The sequence below is a fragment of the Narcine bancroftii genome, chromosome 10, assembly GCF_036971445.1.
Source record: "Narcine bancroftii isolate sNarBan1 chromosome 10, sNarBan1.hap1, whole genome shotgun sequence".
Classification (NCBI taxonomy): Eukaryota; Metazoa; Chordata; class Chondrichthyes; order Torpediniformes; family Narcinidae; genus Narcine; species Narcine bancroftii.
In genome coordinates this window covers 79,921,841-79,944,391 of record NC_091478.1, presented here as the reverse complement: position 1 = coordinate 79,944,391, position 22,551 = coordinate 79,921,841, and the positions used below count along the sequence as shown (strand labels likewise).

The 22,551-nt window shown below is 43.2% G+C and overlaps 1 protein-coding gene across 2 annotated transcripts in view; it reads left to right on the top strand.

The window, feature by feature from the left end:
* Positions 1–22,551, top strand: part of lpcat2 (lysophosphatidylcholine acyltransferase 2) — a 46,997-nt gene that overhangs the window by 2,603 nt on the left and 21,843 nt on the right. Inside the window, exons 3-7 of one of the 2 annotated variants that reach the window (XM_069901565.1) lie at positions 14,719–14,939; positions 16,232–16,344; positions 16,444–16,504; positions 19,893–19,951; positions 21,310–21,344. In XM_069901565.1, the coding sequence (XP_069757666.1) occupies positions 14,719–14,939; positions 16,232–16,344; positions 16,444–16,504; positions 19,893–19,951; positions 21,310–21,344 (489 nt within the window). Of the gene's footprint in view, positions 1–14,718; positions 14,940–16,231; positions 16,345–16,425; positions 16,505–19,892; positions 19,952–21,309; positions 21,345–22,551 lie in introns of both variants that reach the window. The other variant, XM_069901566.1, reaches the window with a different exon arrangement.

Genomic DNA, 22,551 nt, shown 5'->3' with positions numbered 1-22,551 from the left:
TATTAACAGGGGATGGGTTTTTCCCTCTTGCTCGCCATCTTCTTTGGCGATCTTACCAAATGGCAACTGAGACGGTCACTATCGTATGCATACAGCCGTTATTTCTTTTCGGTCATATGCACCGATGATTGTAAATCGGATAAGTCGTAAGTCAGGGAGAGGCTATAATTAGTTTCCTTTTATTGTTTCTGTTGCGAGCAGCAATAGATATTCACCAAGACATATGGTTACTTAAAAGTTGCTTTTAATTATCTTTAAACATAAAAAAGGAAACAAACTTTAACTTGTCTATAATTAACTTATTTAACCTCACTTAACACCTTTCTAATTCTAAGCGCACATGTTTGTAATGTATGTGTAAGTTCAGAGAAGTTCTTTGGTTCACAGTCCAATCTCACTCCTCATTCTTCCAAGTTAACTGGTTGCAGGCAATTCTTGTACTGTGCACAGAATTTAACATGTATAAAGTTCACCAGGCTTTGGTGCTCGAAAGGTAAATGGTTACCGCTCACGAAGGTTCTTGTTGGTTTTCAGAGAGAGATGTGTTGTTCCAGGAGACCTACAACTGAGGTACTTCCATCAGTCACCTCAGTGACTTGCTGATGAAACTTGCCCCTTCAGGGTTCTCCAGATGATAACCTCTTTCTTTCAGGTCACCACAGAGTTCCTTTCTGTTTCACTTATTCCAAGAGAACATTAGACAGCCAGTCCTCTCTTGCATGAACTACAAGACAGTGACTAGGCCATCTTCCACATTGGAGCTTCTTGCTAACTTTTCCTATTTCAGTTGGCTGACACTGCTCGCTCTCTCTCTCTCACACACACACACACACACACACACACACACACACACACACACACACACACTGAGACAGCCTGTTTGATTCTCTGCTTGCAAAACCACATGATCCTCTTACAACAGCAAGTCTTCTGTAGACAATAGGGCACTAGCCTGCCCTTTCATCTGTTGCTTTTAGGTAAACAAAAACCCATCAGTGACCTCTCTGAGCACTCTTCAAAGCTCCTGCAAAAAGCTGTAAGAAGCCACTATGTCTGCTCTGTTGCTTTAAAGACAATAGTCCATTGATTCCACAAAATCAGTCCAATTAACACCTAATTGGAGGGGGGGGGGAAAGGCAAGCTGATTAGTGGAATGCAGTGAACTCAAATGGAGAGTACCCAGACAAAAAATGAAGTGGTGTTCCTCCAATCTGTAAGTGATCAGGGTGGGGTAGTGTGAATGGCCATGGACAGACATGTGAGCTTGAGTGTGTGACTCAGAATTGAAATGGTTGGCTACAGGGAGGTCGTTTTTGTTGTGGACGGAGTGGAGGTGCTGGGTGAAGCGATCTCCTAATCTGCAACCGGTCTCTCCGATGTAGAGAAGACCACAGATGGTGCACCAGATGCAGTAAATGAGTTCTTTGGAGGTGCAAGTGAAGTGTTGCTTCACCTGAAAGGTCTGTTTGGGACCTTGGACTGTGGTGAGGGAGGAGGTGTGGGGTTGATGGGTGGAGTGGAAAGAGTGCACAAGGTCCCTACAGAAGGCTGAGAGGGGAAGAGAAGGAAAAAAGTCTCTGGTGGTGGGGTTCTGTAGTAAGTACCAGAAATTCCAGCAGATAATATGTTGGATGTGGTGGTAGGTGAGGATGAAGGTGATTATGTGCTTATTGTTTCTTAGGGTGGGAGGTCAAGGGCAGATGAGTGGGAAATGGAGGAGATGCGGGTGAGGGCCGAGTTAATAGTGGTGGAGAGGAAGCCATGTTTGTGGAAGAAGGCAGACATTTCAGAGGCTCTGGACTGGAACACCTCCTCTTGGGAGCAGATGTGGCGGTGATGAAGAAATTGGGAGAAGGGGATGGAGTCCTTGCAAGGGACACGATGTAAGGATGTGGAGTCCAGGTCGTTGTGGGTTTTCAGAGGTAAAACACGAGATTGTGTTGACACCATGGTTAAGTGGCAAGGAATGTTGATTTATTTCTATGTCAGAATAGTCTGTGACTTGGACAGAAAGTGAGGATAATTTTGTTCCCAAGTGCCTTAAACCCTTGTGCTCCTTGCTGGTGGATGTTGATTCAACTGGAGTAGCGCAGGCTGTAATTTGTGCATACTACTTGCCACTTTGTACATTGGCAGAAGAAATGCAATGCAGGGCACCAGTCAAGCAGAGTTAATTTAGCTGGTCAGTGATTGAACTTCCACTCATCCTGATAACCCCATCACTTCCCATTTGTGTTACATGATGGTCAGATAAATTTGGGGTATCAGGAAATGAGTCACTTTCCACTGAAATTTCAGCCACTCATTTTTGCTACCAGTGTATTTATATGGGTGAATCGATTTGTGGTAAACTGTAATCTCCTCATCCCCTCCAGGATGTTATTGGTAGAGGACTTGATGTTGGCAATGCCACTGATCGTCAAGGATCAATAGTTTGACTTGTTGGTCATTATTTTGGACTTGTGTGGTATGAAATTTGCTTTGCACTTATCAGCTCGTGCCCAAATATTGTCTTGGTCTCCGCATACAGATAATGCCTGCTTCATTTGCTGAACTGAAGTGTCAAAAATTGCTTCCAGAATAGATGGGCATGGTTGACAGATCTTTGATCTGACCTATTATTGTGAGATTACTTGGTTCTCTCCATTCCATGCTGTTTTGGTATGCAGTTGAGTATTGTAGTTTCTCCAGTTTGGCATCTGATTTTTGAGGTATACCTGATCTTTGATATATTGCTATATCTTGACTTCTCGTTGCAAATTCAAAAGTTTTCTGCTGTTTCAATTGCTCATAATGTGTCTTTGCATTAAACTTATCCCATTTCTTTAAGCAGCATTTTGCTGTGGATTAAAGTAGAAGTCATGGCAATGAAAGAAGAAAATGAATGTCTACAGCATTAGTTTTTTTTTAACTTTATTTATTTGTTCAAAAAACAAATAATATATGACATATACAGCAATTAAACATGAACATTTTTTATAGATATAAAAAAAAGAAAAGAAGAAAGAGAGAAACCCCCCCCCCACCCCTTCAGCCAACTCTCCTAAGGAGAGCCATAAAAAAAGAGGATATAAAAAAAGTTAAATATACATATTAAAATCTAATCAATGTAAATTGAAATGTAAATATTACAAATATAACAGCCACTTATTAATAAAAAATTATAATTATCATGCAAAACATACATAATTTTTTCCATTATTAAACAATATTTGATCTCATTATGCCATCTATTAATATCAATCATATTTGTATCTTTCCACATACTAGCAATACATTTTTTCGCTACAGATATACAAAAATATACAAAAGCAAGCTGAAACTTGTTTAATCCCATCTTTAAGAGGTTGCAAACTATCCAATAAAAATACTGTTGGATCTAAAACTATTTTAATCTTGTACAGATATTCTAAAAAGATTGAATTTTCTTCCAAAAATATTGTATATGTATACATGACCAAACAGCATGAAAAAAAGTTCCAACCGTATCACCACATCTAAAACATAAATTTGATTCATTAAAACCATATTTTTAAAATTTTTCAGGTTCAAATATGTGCATGCGTTCTATGTCCTTATCTCACATCTTGTCATAACCACCTCTGTTCTTTGTCATTTTTTTTAATCTTCAGAGAACAAGCTGTTCCCTTTGGTTTGTCTGCTTCCTGTAATTTCTTAAAGCAGGAAGTTGAGGTCAATTGCAATCTTTCTGTCCAGTTTTTTTTTCATCTTGCAGAAAAAGTTTTTTTTTCCTACACGTAATGATAAACTACATTGTTCTTTAGGCTTGAAAATTCTAAGAAAATGATTTGTAACATTTTGGTGTGTATCCACTACTTCTTGAATTTATTGGTCAAATTCATGCCAGAACATAATTAATAAATGGAGTCCTATAACTTTATTCACTCTGACGCAGAAGTGGGCCATTTAGTCTTCCATGCCCATATTGGTGAAAAGTGCCAATTTAACACTAAGGTTTTGTTAATTTCGATGAATGGAAAACTTTAACATCTGATTTTTAGATTTTGTGTAGTGTTCCAAGTACATGTGTATAACTTTAATTTCACTAATTTATCTGTGACGAAAGTATTGAAGTAAATGCAGTTAATTGTACAATGATGGAGATGTACAAGGTTGTCAAATTTCAAAGATTTTGTAAAATTTAGTGTATAAAACCTGAAAGGAACTCTGTTACAAGCCCAGAGGACCCCAAAACCCAGCAGCAATAGATATTCACCAAGACAAATGGTTCCTTAAGCAAAAGTTGCTTTTAATTATCTTTAAACATGAAAACAGAATCACACTTTAATATATCACTTTTAACTTAACTATTAACTAAGCGTACATGTATGTAATGTATATATAAGTTTAGAAAAGTTCTTTATTTCACAGTCCAATCTCATTTCTTACTCCTTCAAGTTTACTGGTTGCAGGCAATTCTTATACTGTGCACAGAATTTAACATTTATGAATTTCACCAGGCTTTGGTGTTTGAAAGGTAAATGGTTACCGCTCTGAAATGTTCACTGGACACCCACCACAGATTCCTTTTTAATCAGCTACATCAGTGTCTTGCCGAAGAAACTTTCCCCCTCAGGTTCTCCAGATGATGACCACAGAGTTCCTTTTTGTTTCTCTTATTTCAAGTGAAACATTAGGCAGCCAGTCCTCTCCTCTTGCATGAACCACAAGGACTTTGACCAGGTTGAACTAAGCACTCACAACCCATCTCCTGTCTTCCAAATGGGGTTTTCCACAAGCTTGCCAGCTTGTCCTGTTCCAGTCCCAGCTGCTGCTGCTGACTGTCAAACTGCAGAACTGATCTCCCTCTCCCTCTCCCTCTCCCTCTCCCTCTCCCTCTCCCTCTCCCTCTCCGCTCCCGCTCCCGCTCCCGCTCCCGCTCCCGCTCCCGCTCCCGCTCCCCCGCTCCCCCGCTCCCCCGCTCCCGCTCCCGCTCCCCCGCTCCCGCTCCCGCTCCCCCGCTCCCGCTCCCGCTCCCCCGCTCCCGCTCCCCCGCTCCCGCATACACATTTGTCCCCTTCAAAAGATTGGTTAAAGGAAGAGCAACCTCAGCAAAATTTCTCCAAAATTTCCTATAATAACCTGCCTTCTCACTGCTTTCTTTCCATTGGGAATAGGAAACTCAGAAATTACATTCACCTTAGCTTGAATAGGTGTAACTTTGTCATGACCAACTACATGACCCAAATATGTTAAAGTGCCATTTGCAAATTGACTTTTTGCTAAATTAACAGCTAAGTTTGCTTTGGATAATCTTGCAAACAATAATTCCCTTAGACGTTTTTCCCCTGTCTCACCATTTTGACCAAGTCATAATATAAGCATCTGTATGTGTTAACCCTTGGATTACTGAACTAATCATCCTTTGGAATGCTGCAGGGGCATTTTTCATGCCAAAAGGTAACACATTATACTTGTATAAACCGGATGGAGTTACAAAAGCTGAAATATTCTTTCCTCTTTCAGTTAGAGGCACACTCCAGTAACCTTTCAACAAATCCAACATTAAGAAAGTTAGCTCTCCCAATTATATCAATAAAGTCATCTATCCTCAGAATAGGATAAGCATCTGTTTTAGTTACTGAATTAAGCTTCCTGTAATCTGTACAGAACCTAACAATTGCATCTGGTTTAGGAACCAGAAAACAAGGAGAACTCCAATCTGAGTTTGGAGGTCTAATAATATTTTGCAACATGTATTCCACCTCCTGATCCATGATTTTACTGTTCTGAATGTTTATTCTATATGGATGTTGTTTTATGGGACTTTCTTCTCCCACAACCACATCATGATAAATCGCTGATGCCCTTTTTGGCACATCAGGAAACAAATTTGTATATTTCAAAATTAATTCTTTCAACTGCATCTGTTCATGTGACTTAAGATGGCCTAAACTTTCCTCCAAATTTTCCAAAATTTCTGAGTTAGGCAGGCACACAGGAACCATGATTTCTTTAAGGTTACCCTCACAAGATTCTGTTTCCATAATCTTATGATCCATAACTTTCTCAACCCTGTCAACAACTAACACCTCTGATAAAGATTGTTTTCCACTACCTTTTTCCTCTAAATAAGGTTTCATTAACAATTCACCCTCCAAATCCTATCCACAAGCCATTTCTGTAATTTCCTGTTTACTTACTGCTTTGTCCCTCAAGTCAGTAAGATCTGCATTTGTCCTCTTGTTGAATTAACTATTGACAAAGAGAAATCCTTACTCTCACAATTTACCTGCTCTTTCAAGACTATTTCAGAAGCACTGGGCAAGTCTCTATCAACTGGATCTTCCTCTGCTCTCATCAATTTCTTAGAGAAAGACCCTGTTACAGCACCTGCAGGATTTATCTCACAATCCTCTGTCATCCTTACTAGGCTGATTTCTTAATCTCAAAACTGACCCAACTTTATCCTCTGCCAAATCATTCCTTAATAAGTATAAGCCTCCTTGCATGGGTAACTTTGAAATTACTCATACGAAAATAGGTCTTTTAACTAATTCTGAATTCAGCACTATGTTGTAAAGAGATATTGACTCTACCTCACCTCCAACACCATTAATCAAAGTTGTCTCTCCTGTATCAGTCTTCTGATCAAGAGTTAAAACATTTTCCAGCAACAGTAACTGAGCAGCCCCAGTATCTCTCATTAATTTAACTGGAAACTGTGATTCTCCCTCCTCTGACTCAAAAGGTTTGAAAACATCCATGATATCCCCAGGTTTGGAATTCAACTGTCTGAATGCTTTCTTCCAGTAAAACCTCTTTTTCTCGTCTCTTTTGCAACACTAAACAATTCACAATAAAATGACCAGGTTTCTTACAAAAATGGCATACAAATCCAGATGTTTTGTCCTTTCCCTCCTTACCTTCATCTTTTCCCTTAACATTCTCCTCAGATTAATTTCAGGCTTACTAGTCTGCTCCACATTAACCTTCTGAACAGGCTTTATTATTCTGAAATGTATTTTTGTGAATTAGGGTGAATTCATTCGCTAATTTAGCCATTTCCTGCCTCATCCCCACATCTCTCTCATCCAGGTATAATTTAATCTCATTTTATAAAGCTCATTTAATGTTGACAGGATTTCAAGGTTTGAGTTACAGGGAAAGGTTGTGCAGACTGGGGCTTTTTTCTCTGGAGCAAAGAAGATTGAGAGGGGACTTGATAGAGGTGTTTAAGATTTTAAAAGGGACAGACAAAGTAAACGTGGATAGGCTTTTACAATTAAGAGTGGGGGAGATTCAAACTAGAGGGCATGGTTTAAGATTGAAGGGGGAAAATTATAAGGGGAACATCAGGGTAGTAGGGATGTGGAATGAGCTTCCGACAGACGTGGTTGAGGTGGGATCATTGGTTACATTTAAGGAAAGACTGGATAGTTACATGGATAGGAGAGGATGGGAGGGGTATGGACCGGGTGCTGGTCAGTGGGACTAGGAGGGTGGGGATTTGTTACAGCATGGACTAGTAGGGCCGAACTGGCCTGTTCTGTGCCGTAAGTGGTTATATGGTTATATATGGAATACACCTTTTAATTTCCTCAATTAATATCAATTCTCTCAATCTGACAAAATCATTATTTATTCTTTTAGAGGTACACCAAAGGTCAAAAATACAGATTTTCCCAGAGCAAAGTCCACATAAGATTGGTTCCATGTTTTCACCAATCTCCTAAATTTTTGTCTACATGCTTCTGGAACCAACTCATAAGCTTGCAATACTGCTTGTCTAACAGTATCATAACTTGCCACTTGTTCCATAGTCAAGCCAGAGGATGCAATTTGTACTTTTCCCTTCAACACACTTTGGCGCATAAGAGGCCATTTTTTCTTTTGGCCATCTTGAGCTCTCAGCAGCCTTCTCAAAAAGCTGAAAATGTGTATCTATATCTCCCTCATTAAAAGGAGGAACTGATTTACCTCTCTACTAGCCAAAAACCTCTCCCCAAGAGTTACAGCCTCAATTCTCTTTCTTTCTTCCATCTTAATTTTTAACTTCTCTAATTGAAACCATCTGTCCCTTTCAATTTTTTCCAAGTCATATTTTCTTTGTCTTTCCTCATCCTCCCTCCATTTTCAGCTCCCTCTAACTCATGTTTCCTCCTTTTTTCAGCTTCATCTGCCTTCTGTTTTAGTTTCCTCTCTTTGTTTTTTAGCCTCATTGTTGTCTCTGCATCTCAAAGTTCTCTTTCTCTCTTTCTTCCAACACCCTCTGTTTCTATCTTTCTTCTTCCACTCTCTATTTCTCCACTTCCAATTACAACTCAAAAGATCTATCCTCCGGAAAATTATCTAAGTCTTTCTCAACAAATTTTCCCTCACCTACATAATATTTCACTATAATCCTCTGTATTTGTAGTTTCCTCATCCAATGCTTGACTTCTGTCAGCTGTAATGCCTTAGAAATAACCATCAGTTCGTCTTTTGCTCTGCAGGTGATGGTTGTGACAAAAATGTATCAACATCCATTGCTGCTGTTTTTCCACACACAAGCTTTAAATTAGCTTTTTAAAAAAAAACAATTAACAAATAAATCACCAAAACTCCAGAAGTTTATGATCCCAAAACACCAATTTTCAATTGATGAGCCCCGAAAAATGTTACGAGCCTAGAGGACCCCAAAACCCAGCAACAATAGATATTCACCAAGACAAATAGTTACTTAAACAAAAGTTGCTTTTAATTATCTTTAAACATGAAAACAGAATCACACTTTAACTTATCACTATTAACTAACCTAACTTAACCCCCTTCTAATTCTAAGCGCACATGTATGTAATGTGTATATAAGTTCAGAAAAGTTATTTGGTTCACAGTCCACTATCTCACTTCTCACTCCTCCAAGTTTACTGGCTGCAGACAATTCTTATACTGTGTACAGAATTTAACATTTATAAAGTTCACCAGGCTTTGGTGTTTGAAAGGTAAATGGTTACCGCTCAGGAAGGTTCTTTCGGGTTTCACAGAGATTTGTTGTTCACTGGACTCCCACAACTGATTCCTTTATAATCACCCACTCCAGTGTCTTGCCAAAGAAACTTGCCCCCTCAGGGTTCTCCAGATAATAACCTCTTTCTTTCAGGTCACCACTGTTGGGCACTACCAGTTTCCCCAAAAGGACAAAGACTGAGGGGAACGAAAGGCTTTATTGTAAATAAGACTTAAACTGGCCCGAGTCCAAGCTAGGGAAGGGAGAGGTGGCTTGACCTTTATGGCCTAGGCCACAGGGGAGGAGTCCAGGGGAGAGTGTCATCAAGAGGCGGGCCAGCCCGTGCCTTTACCAGCCAATGAGTACATACAATCCATACCATTATATTCACCCCCTCTTTTTAACAGAAACCCCTCCCCTGCTCTTTTTGACACAACAGTTTTTTTTTTATATCTAACTAGAGGTTTAGCCAAACCTGCAACTTCCTCCTTCTGGAGGACCGATGGTGGGCAAGCGTGTCCGTGCTCTGGGTCAGGGTGATGATTGAAGGCTCCCGGAGGAAGGGGGGGGAGTTAGATGTCTCCCGGAGGACCGACTCCTGGAGAGGAGAGCCGGGTGGCTCAGCCTCCAGTATTGCGCTCCCATGTGGGGTGGTCTGCTCGGTGGGAAGGTCGGTTGCAGGCAGGACAGTTTCAGGATCCCTGGCCCTCACCAGGTCTCAGATAGGCACAGCGACCTCGTGACCATCGGGGTACCTCACAAACGCGCATTGAGGGTTGGCATGTATGAGGAGTACTGCTTCCACCAGTGGATCCATCTTATGGCCCCTCGCATGTCTCCATGGGTTGCCAGCCAAGGAGGAATGGAGGAACCATTTGCTGATCTCCTAGGGAAAGCAAACAAGCGTTCATGTGGGGTGGTGTTAGCTGCGGTGCACAGGAGCGATCGGATGGCATGGAGCACTTCAGGCAGAACATCCTGTCAGCGGGACACCGGCATGTTTTTGGACCTAAGGGCCAGGAGCACCGCCTTCCAGACAGTGGTGTTCTCCCTTTTCACTTGGCTATTACCCCTGGGGTTATAGCTGGTGGTCCTGCTGGTGGCTATGCCTCTGGCCAGGAAGTACTGTTGAAGTTCCTCACTCATGAACGAGGACCCCTGATTGCTGTGGATATAATTGGCGTGTCCAAACAGGGTGAAGATACTGTGCAGCGCTTTGATTACCATCGCTGAGGTCATATCCGGGCAGAGAATAGCAAAGGGGAACTTGCTCACCACTGTCAGGAAGTAGGCATTCCTATTTACGGTTGGTAGGGGGCCCTTGAAATCAACACTGAGCTGTTCAAAAGGGCGTGTGACTTTAATGAGATGTGCCTTTTGGGGTCAGTAGAACTGCGGCTTACATTCATCGCAGATCTGGCAGCATCTGGTCATGGACCTGACGTCCTCAACGGAGTACGGAAGGTTCCAAGTCTTGAAGTGGTATAACCTTGTGACTCCGGGGTGGCACAGACTGTCGTGGAGGGTCTGGAGGCAGTCAAGATGCGCGCTGGTGCATGTCCCCCGGGATAGGGGGTCTGGGGGATCGTTGAGTTTACCTAGTCGGTACAAGGTGTCATAATTATAGGTGGAGAGCTTGATCCTCCACCTAAGAATCTTGCAATTTTTGATTTTACCTTGCTGTTTAGTATTAAACATGAAGGCCACAGCCCTCTGGTCTGTCAGCAGGGTAAACCGTTTACTGGCCAGGTAATGTCACCAGTGGCGCACAGCCTCAACAATCACTTGGGCCTCCTTCTCAACCGAGGAGTGACATACCTTGGGACCGTGCATGGTGCAGGAGAAAAATGCTACTGGCCTGCCTGCCTGGTTAAGAGTGGCGGCCACTGCTGCTGACTGTCAAACTGCAGAACTGATCTCTCTCTCACAGAGAGAAAGCCCGTTTTACTCTCTGCTTGCAAAACCACATGACCCTCCTAGAACCGCAACTTCCGCTCCAGACAGAATGCGGCTCCGACAAGTTATTTCATCTGTTGCCTTTTTGTAAACAACAATCCATTAATGAAGTTTCTTGGGCACTCTCCAAAGCTTCTGCAAAGGTTCTGGAGACAATATGTCCAGCATTAGCAGAGCTAAAGTATTTTAAATAAGATCTGTTTTAAAGTATTTGTATGTGACTTACTCCAAAAAAAGAACCTGCCCCAATTTATCTCCCAAAAACCTATCGTATGTACAAAACAACCACAACATAATCTGTCACACTAATGAAGAATGTCTAGGTTCAGACTATTCAAAAGAACAAAAGGGTTTTGTGTTTATACAGTACCTTAACTCAAAAAAAATTCTATCAGAACTATTCCCTCTGCAAATACAATATAGTTTATCCTATTTTTGTTATTTAAAAAATTCAATGAAATTAATTTCGGATGATTGTTGTCATTTACATAGTGTATGATCCAAAGTTAGTTGACCTTCAGATCGTAGTCTCAAAATCAAACACATTAAAGAGGATAAATATTGTTAAGTGTTTAATTTTATGAAATGGAAGTGGCGACAACATCATGAAAAAGACCTCATCGTCCAACTGCACGTAGCAAAATGCATCTAGTAAGAATATTTTCATCATAAAATAGAGAATATGCATTTATAAAGAACTGTGTGAATGCTGAGGATATATTTACACACTTTGAAGCCAAAGAGAAACTTCTGAAATGAAATTCCCCTTGTGTCGTTTGTTACATCGGTGATGATGTTTGGACAAAGATTCCATGAGCAACAAGTGAGATGATCTGTATTTGTTATCACATGCTCTGAATTGAAGCAAGGGATTCTTTTGTGTTTTGATTGAGCTTTGTCTCACTATCCAATTCTTCCATGGTACTAGATATAAAGCTAAATTATGTCTCCAGAATTGGATTTGAGTCCACATCTAATTCACAACGAGAATGCTGTACTGAACCAAGATAGGAATTAACTATCATTAGTTTTGAAAATTTGGAAAAAAAAATCTTCTATCAATCAAAACTCTAATTTTCCTGATTTATTTAAATTTCTGATCGAAAACACTTCCATCACTAAAATGTTGCTCATCATAAATGCACTTAAGACATATCAGGCTGGTTGGGAAATTTCTCAGATAATCTAGCCTGCCAAAGGTACACTTTCACACCACAAAATAAATTTTATTTTGTACTTGGAGTGAATAATTTTCACAAATTAAAATCAATATTTTGGAATTTCACCTTGTGCTGTTGAAAGAGTGAAAATATATTTGCTTGCAGTGTTAAGCATCAGTTAACAATCTATAAATGGATCATTGTGAGGTGATCCCAATTTTGTTTTTATCATTTTGCAATAGCATTTTCTTTTGCTCAGTATTTCATTAATCTTTGGGATCTATCTTTTTAATGGTGCATTAATGATTAGCCATTTTTCATTTTAAAAACTATTTATTTTGAATTGAGTCAGAAAGTGTAAAAATGGACCTAAATTTGAAAATGTATCTTTCCAGCATTTGGCTGAAGATGCGAAGGTCAATATTTATCAACGGTTTGCTCCAGATGGTTAGAGGACTAATGCAATGAATATGCTTAACAGATTAGCTATGATGGATTGGAAGATTTTGCTCAGTTGTACATGTGTGATTTGATTTCTTATACACTCCTATGACCAACCTTTTTTTCCCTCTTTTGCTCCTTCAACATCTATTAAAAAAAAAATTAAAATATGTTGCTTAGGACTTCCAGAAGTGCTGATTTTCAAAACATATATTCCATTGTTTTGCAGATTTTGTTTTGAGTTCCTCGGCCAATACTTCATGCTAGATTATCAATGCAGTGCTATGCTGTACATAATGCTGAGCATCGGACTCAGCTCCTTTAAGTTCAGTACCTTAGTTTTTAAACTGATTAGTGTAAATTCATACAGCAGAGACTATGGAAGTAATATAGTTGTTGCAAGTAGGAAGTTTTTTTTAAAGAAATGCTTTCTTAGACGTGATTATTCTAATAAATATGTATCAAAATCCAAAATAGCCTTGCATGGAATAGGGTAGAAATAAGGATTTGGACACTGACCACAAAAGGAAACAAATGCTCCTCTAACTGTTGAGGGACAGAATTTCATATTGACAGAATTGGATGTTACGGTTTAGAAGTTGTTGTGATGTATTGTCGATTGTGCAGCAAGCAGACGGTTGTGGCATAGTTGGAGATTAATGTCTCACAATTGTACCTCATCAAGTTTGCACCATTAATGGAAGAAGATAATAAGTCATAGAATGGACAGCCACCACCTTTTCCTAGGGTGAAAATGGCCAATACCAGGGGACATTGTTTAAAGTGAGTGGAGGAAAGTTTAGGGGAGATGCCAGAGTTAGGCTTTTATTTACATTGAGAGTGGTGGGCACCTGGAACACAATTCCAGGGGTTGTGGTAGAGGCTGATATAATAGAGACATTTAAAAGAATCTTAGACACATGGATTATGGGCTTGTGAAGGATTAGATTATCAGGGGAAGGTTTATGTTGGTTGGCACAACATTATGGGCCAAACATTGTGCTGTATGACATGAAGATTGCTCTCAGTTTTCAATAATTTGCGGTTTTCAAACTCCCAATATGAACAAATCTTTGTTTTCTGATGTATGATTTAAATTTGCATAAAAGAATTGAAGCTGACACCGCTATCAAGTGCATATTCACTTCAAGTAACCATGTGGCTTGGAAAGGAGTGTATTTTTTGTTCTGTTCATGGATCCCTTAAGGCAACAGGGCAAGCAGGTAAAATGGTTACTAAGGGAGCATATTACACATTCACATTTCAATGGATGACGTGTAGTATTAAGACAGGAAAGTCCTGCAAAAAATAAAGTACTGTGTAAATCTTGGCTGGAGCCAAAAATGTTCTGAATAGTGTATATTACAACTTGAATGTAAAAGTGCTGCAAAGGGAACATGAATTTGAGGATAGTGGAAAAGTGGAGAATTTTAGATATGAAAATTTTTTTAAAATCCTGAGGCTTAGATTTATTCAGATTGCCTGAGGCTGAGGCTTAATGAGGTGGAAAATTTGAAGGGTAGTAAGTAATGATTTCCCTTGGCTGACAAGTCATTTTGGCAAGGGTCATTATAAAATAGAAACTTTGGAAGACATTAAGGGGAAAATGTATTTGATCGTAATGATGGATATCTGGAACCTACATCCAGCAAGAAGGTTGGAAACGAGGTTGGAGGTCTTCGTACTGGCGCTAATTTGGGAAAACAAGGGCACAATGGCCTGGATGGCCTTTTGAGTGGTAAATTTCTGTCTTTTGAAGAAACAGTAGTGTAAATTAACCAGAGTTGACTTGGGTTTGAGGTCAGGACTTCTGGTCTAACAAAAGCTATTTGGCTTGCTTGATTTAGAAGTTCACCCATCAAAAGGAGGCCACCAATTTGATATGAATTCAAATCATTCCTTGAAACCAAAATTTGGTGTTTTTAAGTCAAGCAAGCCAAATAGCTTTTGGTAGAATCATTGGGTCTTCAAAAGTCAATCTTTTGATTTAGATTAAAAAATAGTTTCAAGTTCATTTGACATTTATGACCCCTTTTTTTTAAATTCCCAAACAGTTTGTGTAAATATGTCCAGTGAATCTAACTTTTCATGGGCATGCATTTTTTTTTCTGTCCTTTGCTAAATCACTGCCCTACCCACAACCCAGCATAGCAAACTAAAATTATACTTCAACTTTGGCTAATTTCACATGCTTATAAATTTTATTTGCAGCAATATTTCACAAGTTGTATTGCAAGTTTTTGGACGTGCCTTTTACTTTTGTATGGGTTTCATACAAATTAAAGTGAAGGGGAAGAAAGCTGAAGCAACTGAGGCTCCAATTCTTGTTGTTGCTCCACATTCAAGCTACTTTGATGCAGTGGTGAATATCGTAGCTGGTATACCATCGATTGTCTCACGTGCTGAGAATGCTGATGTTCCGTTGTTTGGATGTAAGTTTTTATTTTTCTCATTCATGTGAATGCAATGGAAAGAATGAAACAGTAAACTGTTGAATTTTAGGGATATTAGTGGTTTAACGTACTGCATATTTAAGAATATTGTTTGAAATACTGATGTAAAAAATACAAAAACATACAGATGATTAAAATTGTATCTGGAAGTATTCACAAGCTATTTCAAACATTATTTTCTTAGTTTTGCTAAGAGAATTCAACATCTACAAATTGGTGGGGTGGGGATGGGGGGGTAATGAAGACTCCAATAATCTTGTGACAGATTTGTCCTTCAGCTGGAAGGCTCGTGTAATAACTGAAATCTTGTATATGGGTAATTAGCCTCTTAGAATAGCTATTTCAGATTCAATGTTTTTCCTTGTAACCATTGCTTATCATAGTTAAAGCTTTGATATGTTTTTAACATTTTCCCTCTTTCTTCTCTTCTCCCAACCCTTCCCCATTCGAATATAGTAAATTGCAAAATTATTTTGCCATCTTCTCTCTTAAATATATGTGGGAAAATACTCCCACATATATTTGGTAGACATTAAAGATTGGTTGGAATGCTTACATTTTAATCTCTTAACTAAGAATTGAGCTCCAAGACAGGAGATAACAAATCAACCTCTTTTTTTTAACCAATTTTCCATTCTCCATACTGTAAAAAGTTTGAATCTGACATCTAATTATGATCTAGAATCAAGTTTTGGTCAGCAGTTATAATCTCCTTTTGGTGCTCTGACCAGTTGCTCCTTCTGCAGCTGCCTGCAACTTTTCTCTTGATAATTTTTAAAACTATTTTAGTTAGAAACACATAATTAAAATATCAGGGATTGCATGTTAAAAGAATAATTTTGAATTTGGGATCAATTAATAGTATAAATACTTCCTGTTCGCTCAAATTACATAGTCCTAAATAAAACCAGCTCAGAGGAGTTCAACTCGGATAAAAATCTTTGATTTGATACTCATTTCCAATAAAAAGTGGGGGTTGATGTTAGCAGTAGCAAACAAAAAAAATGCTTTCGAGGACTTTTTCAAGGATAAGGCACTGGATCGCAGCCCAAAAGGTCTTGTTCTGTACCTGTCTGGTCACATACCCACTAAAAGACTAGATGGAAATTAGTTAATTCTGCAATTTTGTCCCCTTTACATTTGAGAAAAATCCTCCATTTTACCCTTCTGAAAGATATTTAAAGTCATGCAGCAGAAACCACTATACCAGTGAAGGGAGAGTTTTTTAAAAAAATGTAAAATATTTAATTGAACGTGGTCTTGTGTTTTAGCATTTCTGCGATGTGTTCAACCTGTGTTAGTATGTCGTAATCACACGGATTCCCGAAAGAAAACTGTTGAAGAGATTATGAAACGTGCAACATCCAAAGGGAAATGGCCCCAGGTATTTGAAAAAGATCTAAGTAGACAAGATTGCTCGATTTTTGTCTAGACTACTACAATATCGTCCATTTTGTTGAAGTAGTATTCTTTCTCTTTCAAGCTTATGATTTTTCCTGAAGGAACTTGTACAAATCGCAGCTGCCTAATCACTTTCAAATCAGGTGCGTAAACTTTCCTAATTTTATGCTTGTATTCTTACTTCAGATGCATACTTTGCAAAGAATCTTTGAAACTTGGATTGCAAAAGTAGTTGAAATGGGAATGTACTTAACACCTGTGGCTAAAGAAGGTACAAAAAAATCTCTGATGGCACCTCAGCAATCTTTTTTTGCTTCCTATAACATACTCTTATACATCTGGTAATCAGACAAATATATCCACATTTCTGCCTTTCAACTCCTGAATGTTGGCGTGCTCCAGAATATCACTGTTCCCTCCCAGAACTCACTAGCTTCCATGCCCTTCTCCAGAGTAAATATGATTGTGTAGTATTTAATTGAAGACCTCATACTTTAGGCCCCCTTTTTGCCCTGCTAATTTTCTTTTTAAATGTTCTTCATCATCCTTGGTTTCAAACCTAAGCACATTGCTCACCATAAATATTTGTGTATAATGCGTTTTGAGGGTTAAAAAAAAAAGGGGGGGAAATTTTACCCCAAGTATAATACAACCCCCCCTCCCCTCGCCCAATTTGCGCTGGCATCTCTCCCCCCGCCTCGCCCGCTTGATTCGCACTGATGTCTCTCTCCCCACCCGCCACAGCCGCGCTGCCGTCTCTCCCCCCGCCCCAGCCGCGCTGCCGTCTCTCCCCCCGCCCCAGCCGCGCTGCCGTCTCTCCCCCCGCCCCAGCCGCGCTGCCGTCTCTCCCCCCGCCCCAGCCGCGCTGCCGTCTCTCCCCCCGCCCCAGCCGCGCTGCCGTCTCTCCCCCCGCCCCAGCCGCGCTGCCGTCTCTCCCCCCGCCCCAGCCGCGCTGCCGTCTCTCCCCCCGCCCCAGCCGCGCTGCCGTCTCTCCCCCCGCCCCAGCCGCGCTGCCGTCTCTCCCCCCGCCCCAGCCGCGCTGCCGTCTCTCCCCCCGCCCCAGCCGCGCTGCCGTCTCTCCCCCCGCCCCAGCCGCGCTGCCGTCTCTCCCCCCGCCCCAGCCGCGCTGCCGTCTCTCCCCCCGCCCCAGCCGCGCTGCCGTCTCTCCCCCCGCCCCAGCCGCGCTGCCGTCTCTCCCCCCGCCCCAGCCGCGCTGCCGTCTCTCCCCCCGCCCCAGCCGCGCTGCCGTCTCTCCCCCCGCCCCAGCCGCGCTGCCGTCTCTCCCCCCGCCCCAGCCGCGCTGCCGTCTCTCCCCCCGCCCCAGCCGCGCTGCCGTCTCTCCCCCCGCCCCAGCCGCGCTGCCGTCTCTCCCCCCGCCCCAGCCGCGCTGCCGTCTCTCCCCCCGCCCCAGCCGCGCTGCCGTCTCTCCCCCCGCCCCAGCCGCGCTGCCGTCTCTCCCCCCGCCCCAGCCGCGCTGCCGTCTCTCCCCCCGCCCCAGCCGCGCTGCCGTCTCTCCCCCCGCCCCAGCCGCGCTGCCGTCTCTCCCCCCGCCCCAGCCGCGCTGCCGTCTCTCCCCCCGCCCCAGCCGCGCTGCCGTCTCTCCCCCCGCCCCAGCCGCGCTGCCGTCTCTCCCCCCGCCCCAGCCGCGCTGCCGTCTCTCCCCCCGCCCCAGCCGCGCTGCCGTCTCTCCCCCCGCCCCAGCCGCGCTGCCGTCTCTCCCCCCGCCCCAGCCGCGCTGCCGTCTCTCCCCCCGCCCCAGCCGCGCTGCCGTCTCTCCCCCCGCCCCAGCCGCGCTGCCGTCTCTCCCCCCGCCCCAGCCGCGCTGCCGTCTCTCCCCCCGCCCCAGCCGCGCTGCCGTCTCTCCCCCCGCCCCAGCCGCGCTGCCGTCTCTCCCCCCGCCCCAGCCGCGCTGCCGTCTCTCCCCCCGCCCCAGCCGCGCTGCCGTCTCTCCCCCCGCCCCAGCCGCGCTGCCGTCTCTCCCCCCGCCCCAGCCGCGCTGCCGTCTCTCCCCCCGCCCCAGCCGCGCTGCCGTCTCTCCCCCCGCCCCAGCCGCGCTGCCGTCTCTCCCCCCGCCCCAGCCGCGCTGCCGTCTCTCCCCCCGCCCCAGCCGCGCTGCCGTCTCTCCCCCCGCCCCAGCCGCGCTGCCGTCTCTCCCCCCGCCCCAGCCGCGCTGCCGTCTCTCCCCCCGCCCCAGCCGCGCTGCCGTCTCTCCCCCCGCCCCAGCCGCGCTGCCGTCTCTCCCCCCGCCCCAGCCGCGCTGCCGTCTCTCCCCCCGCCCCAGCCGCGCTGCCGTCTCTCCCCCCGCCCCTGCCGCGCTGCCGTCTCTCCCCCCGCCCCTGCCGCGCTGCCGTCTCTCCCCCCGCCCCAGCCGCGCTGCCGTCTCTCCCCCCGCCCCAGCCGCGCTGCCGTCTCTCCCCCCGCCCCAGCCGCGCTGCCGTCTCTCCCCCCGCCCCAGCCGCGCTGCCGTCTCTCCCCCCGCCCCAGCCGCGCTGCCGTCTCTCCCCCCGCCCCAGCCGCGCTGCCGTCTCTCCCCCCGCCCCAGCCGCGCTGCCGTCTCTCCCCCCGCCCCAGCCGCGCTGCCGTCTCTCCCCCCGCCCCAGCCGCGCTGCCGTCTCTCCCCCCGCCCCAGCCGCGCTGCCGTCTCTCCCCCCGCCCCAGCCGCGCTGCCGTCTCTCCCCCCGCCCCAGCCGCGCTGCCGTCTCTCCCCCCGCCCCAGCCGCGCTGCCGTCTCTCCCCCCACCCCGCCCCCTAATTTTAGCTTGAATTTCAGTACAAAATCTTTTGCATTATACTAGAACATTTATGGTAATCCTCTTGCTCTCAAGTCACCATGCTCTTCCTTTAAAGTCTGGGTCTCTCCCCCCGCCCCGCCCCCTACTTTTAGCTTGAATTTCAGTACAAAATCTTTTGCATTATACTAGAACATTTATGGTAATCCTCTTGCTCTCAAGTCACCATGCTCTTCCTTTAAAGTCTGGGTCAAGATGACATGTCAGATCACTTGTCTGAGTGCTATTGGTACCATGTAACCCCCTACTACCTGTAACATTATCGGGTGGTAATCAACTAAACTGGCTCCCCCATCAGGCTTGCCTGGTACAAAGGGTGACTAAACACCCTGCGGGATGAAAAACAAGACCTGTCAAAAGGTGGACAAACCTTTTTGTTGGGTCAACGGCCATCAAGCAAACATAAGCCGTGAAGCACGGAAAGGGTATCCCTTCCATCTAAGCTTGGTCTGGCCATTCATTGCCACAGAACTTTCCCCAGCCTTCTTGGACCTCACCATGCTGCTGGATCCGGGAGGGGATGTCAAGATCTTGGGTCTGGACCTGTGCAGCCCCCTACTCACCTAAATCCATTCATGCACACACTATTTCTTTCTGCGGAGTGGGGTATCCTCTCATCAAACCCCACAAACTGACTGAAAGAAACCATTATCATTCTATGGGATGGGTAGCCAGAAGAATAAGATGACATAATACACACTTTACTGAGTTTTCTAATGCTAATGGTTCCTTGTGTTTGCAGGTGCTTTTATTCCAGGAGTTCCTGTTCAACCAGTACTCATTCGATATCCAAATAGACAGGTGAGTTTTTTTTTGCATGCATGCTATTTTGTCATTATTTGAGGGGAAAAGACTCATTCAGCCTTGCAGAAAACTTGGTCATCCTTGGAAATGTGTCCCCTAATGCAAACTTCTTTGAATAAATAGTTCCCAAAGAGATCTGCAAGGCCTTTCACAATGCAGATCCTTTCCCGTTGTAAATGCTTCTTCAGTCACAAACCTTGTCCGCAAGATTGTAATGCAAGCCAGATAAACCATGCCTTCCTCGGCTTACCCAACTGACAAAGTAATTGAGTGTTTGTCTTTATACCTGCTATTCACAAGCATGCAAGTCCTTGAGAAAATTGAAAAAAAATATGCAGTTTGCATGTTCTCTCTTTAAACATGTGGGTTTACTTCAGCTGCTCCTATTTCCTCTCACATCATAAGGATGTGGGTTTTGGTAGGTTAATTATCCCTAGTGTTTTGGTAGAATTTGGGGAAGTTGAGAATGTGAGGCAAATAAAGTGAGATCAGTGATTAATGGTGAGGTGAAGGAAAAACCCAACACCCAACCCCAACCAACCAATTTTCCCCTGCAACCACTGCAACCGTGTCTGCCTGTCCCGCATCGGACTTGTCAGCCACAAACGAGCCTGCAGCTGACGTGGATATTTACCCCCTCCATAAATCTTCGTCCGCGAAGCCAAGCCAAAGAAAGAAGAAGAAGGACCTGATTCTGTGCAATGATGGCCATGGAGATTCACACTGATATTAATCAATTTACAATCATCAACTATTGTCATGAATATAAAAATAAATTCGACTGCCCTTTCAGGGCTTGTAAATGGCCCAGACCATAAACAATGAAGCTAATATCAACCTGAGACTCGAAATCTGATTTTGAGTAAAAGGATCGATTCTACTCTGTTGTTGGGGAATTCATGGTAGTGATTGCCCACTAAGTTGATCTTCCATAATAAAGAATTTAATTTGATGTGTAATGTTCTTGCACTGGGAGCAGTATTGAGCAATCAATGATAATTGAGTGAATTATACATAGAATTCATGCTACCTTCTCAAGACAAGAAATCTTCACTTGTGAATCAGCAGTTCATTTCAAGGATAAAGTTCTCTTGTTTATTTAGGAAAAAAAATGCCATTTTAAATGAAAAATAAATTGAATAATTAGTGCTTGTTTTTAAACTTTTCAGTCAGTAGCACCTTGAACATTTCTGTTTTGGAGATCAAGCTTTTATTTGCACAAAACTTGTAATGCAAAGATTAAATAATTACAAATAAATAAGTACCAGTAGTAAGATTAAATAAGTATAAATGACTTGCTCTTTAGAAAAGATTGATTTGAGGCTTTAAATAACTTACAAAATGTTTTTCTGCAGGATACAGTTACTTGGACTTGGCAAGGACATAGTGCGTAAGTTTTTTGTCAATTAATCTCGCAGTAGAAATAAAGTTCGATGATGGCTAGTTTGTTCAGAAAATTAAATTTCTAAGCAACACTCAGAAAAAGAAACAATTTGAAGAATCATAAGTTTATATAGTGTTGAGCATTCATTGAATACCTCAGCACTGTCTGCCACAATAGCGTGTATCTCCCAGTGGCTACCCATTTCAATTCCCTGCCTCATTCCCTTGCTGAAAGGTCTGTCCATGGTCTCATAGACGGCAAGACTGAGACCTCTCGTAAATTGGAGGAACAATGCCTTGTTTTCTATCTGGGCACCTGCCAAATTAACATAGCCTTCTCTAGTTTCCTAAAGAAGCCCCCCCTCCACCCCAAAATCTTTCCACATGTCTCCCATCCTCTTGTTCCGTCTTGTTCTCTCTCTTCCCATTTCCTCATCTCCTTTCATAGAGCCAAACTCTGTTTTCACTTCTCCTCTCCTTGTATCTAACTAACTTGTATGTTACACTATATTCCTTCCTGTGCCATTCTTCCCTTTTTCCCCAACTGACCCTTCTGTACTGACACCTACCTCTTGTTCTTTGAGGAAGAAGGGCTCAAGCCCGAAAAGTTGGTAATACCTGTATATCTTTACCTCCTATGGAAGCTGCGAGACCGGCTGAGTTCCTCCAGCATCTCTGCTTTTACTACATCACAGTGCCTGCAGACTTTTGTGTTTCATGTCATATGGGCTGAATCATTCTCAGAAAATCCTTCTATTTGTTTCTTATTTCTTCAGTACATTTAATTAGATTGCAATTTAATGAGAATGGTAGGCACATATGCTGTTTAATATTAAAAACATTTCTAAAAAAATGCACAAGGTACAGAGATTAAATTACAAAACCTGTAATCCAGAGACATGGATAAGCAATTTCAAGTTCTGTCATGGCAATTCTGGAATTCAAATTCAGTTTAATGTTCTTGCATTTGGAGGGTGGGGGTGATGGAGGGGAAAACCACCAACTAATCTTGAGGAAGGAGGAGGAAAGTGATTTTATTGCAAAGACATATTTGTAGGTCAAGGCAGGATGTGGATAGAATGTCTTTTCAAATCTACCTGTGATTCAAAATGAGACCAACCCATGTGGTTGTATCTTAAATGCTCTCTAAAGTGGCCAAGCAAGCCACTGGCCTGTACCATTGCTGATGCCTTCAAACTTGGAAGGCATAAAAC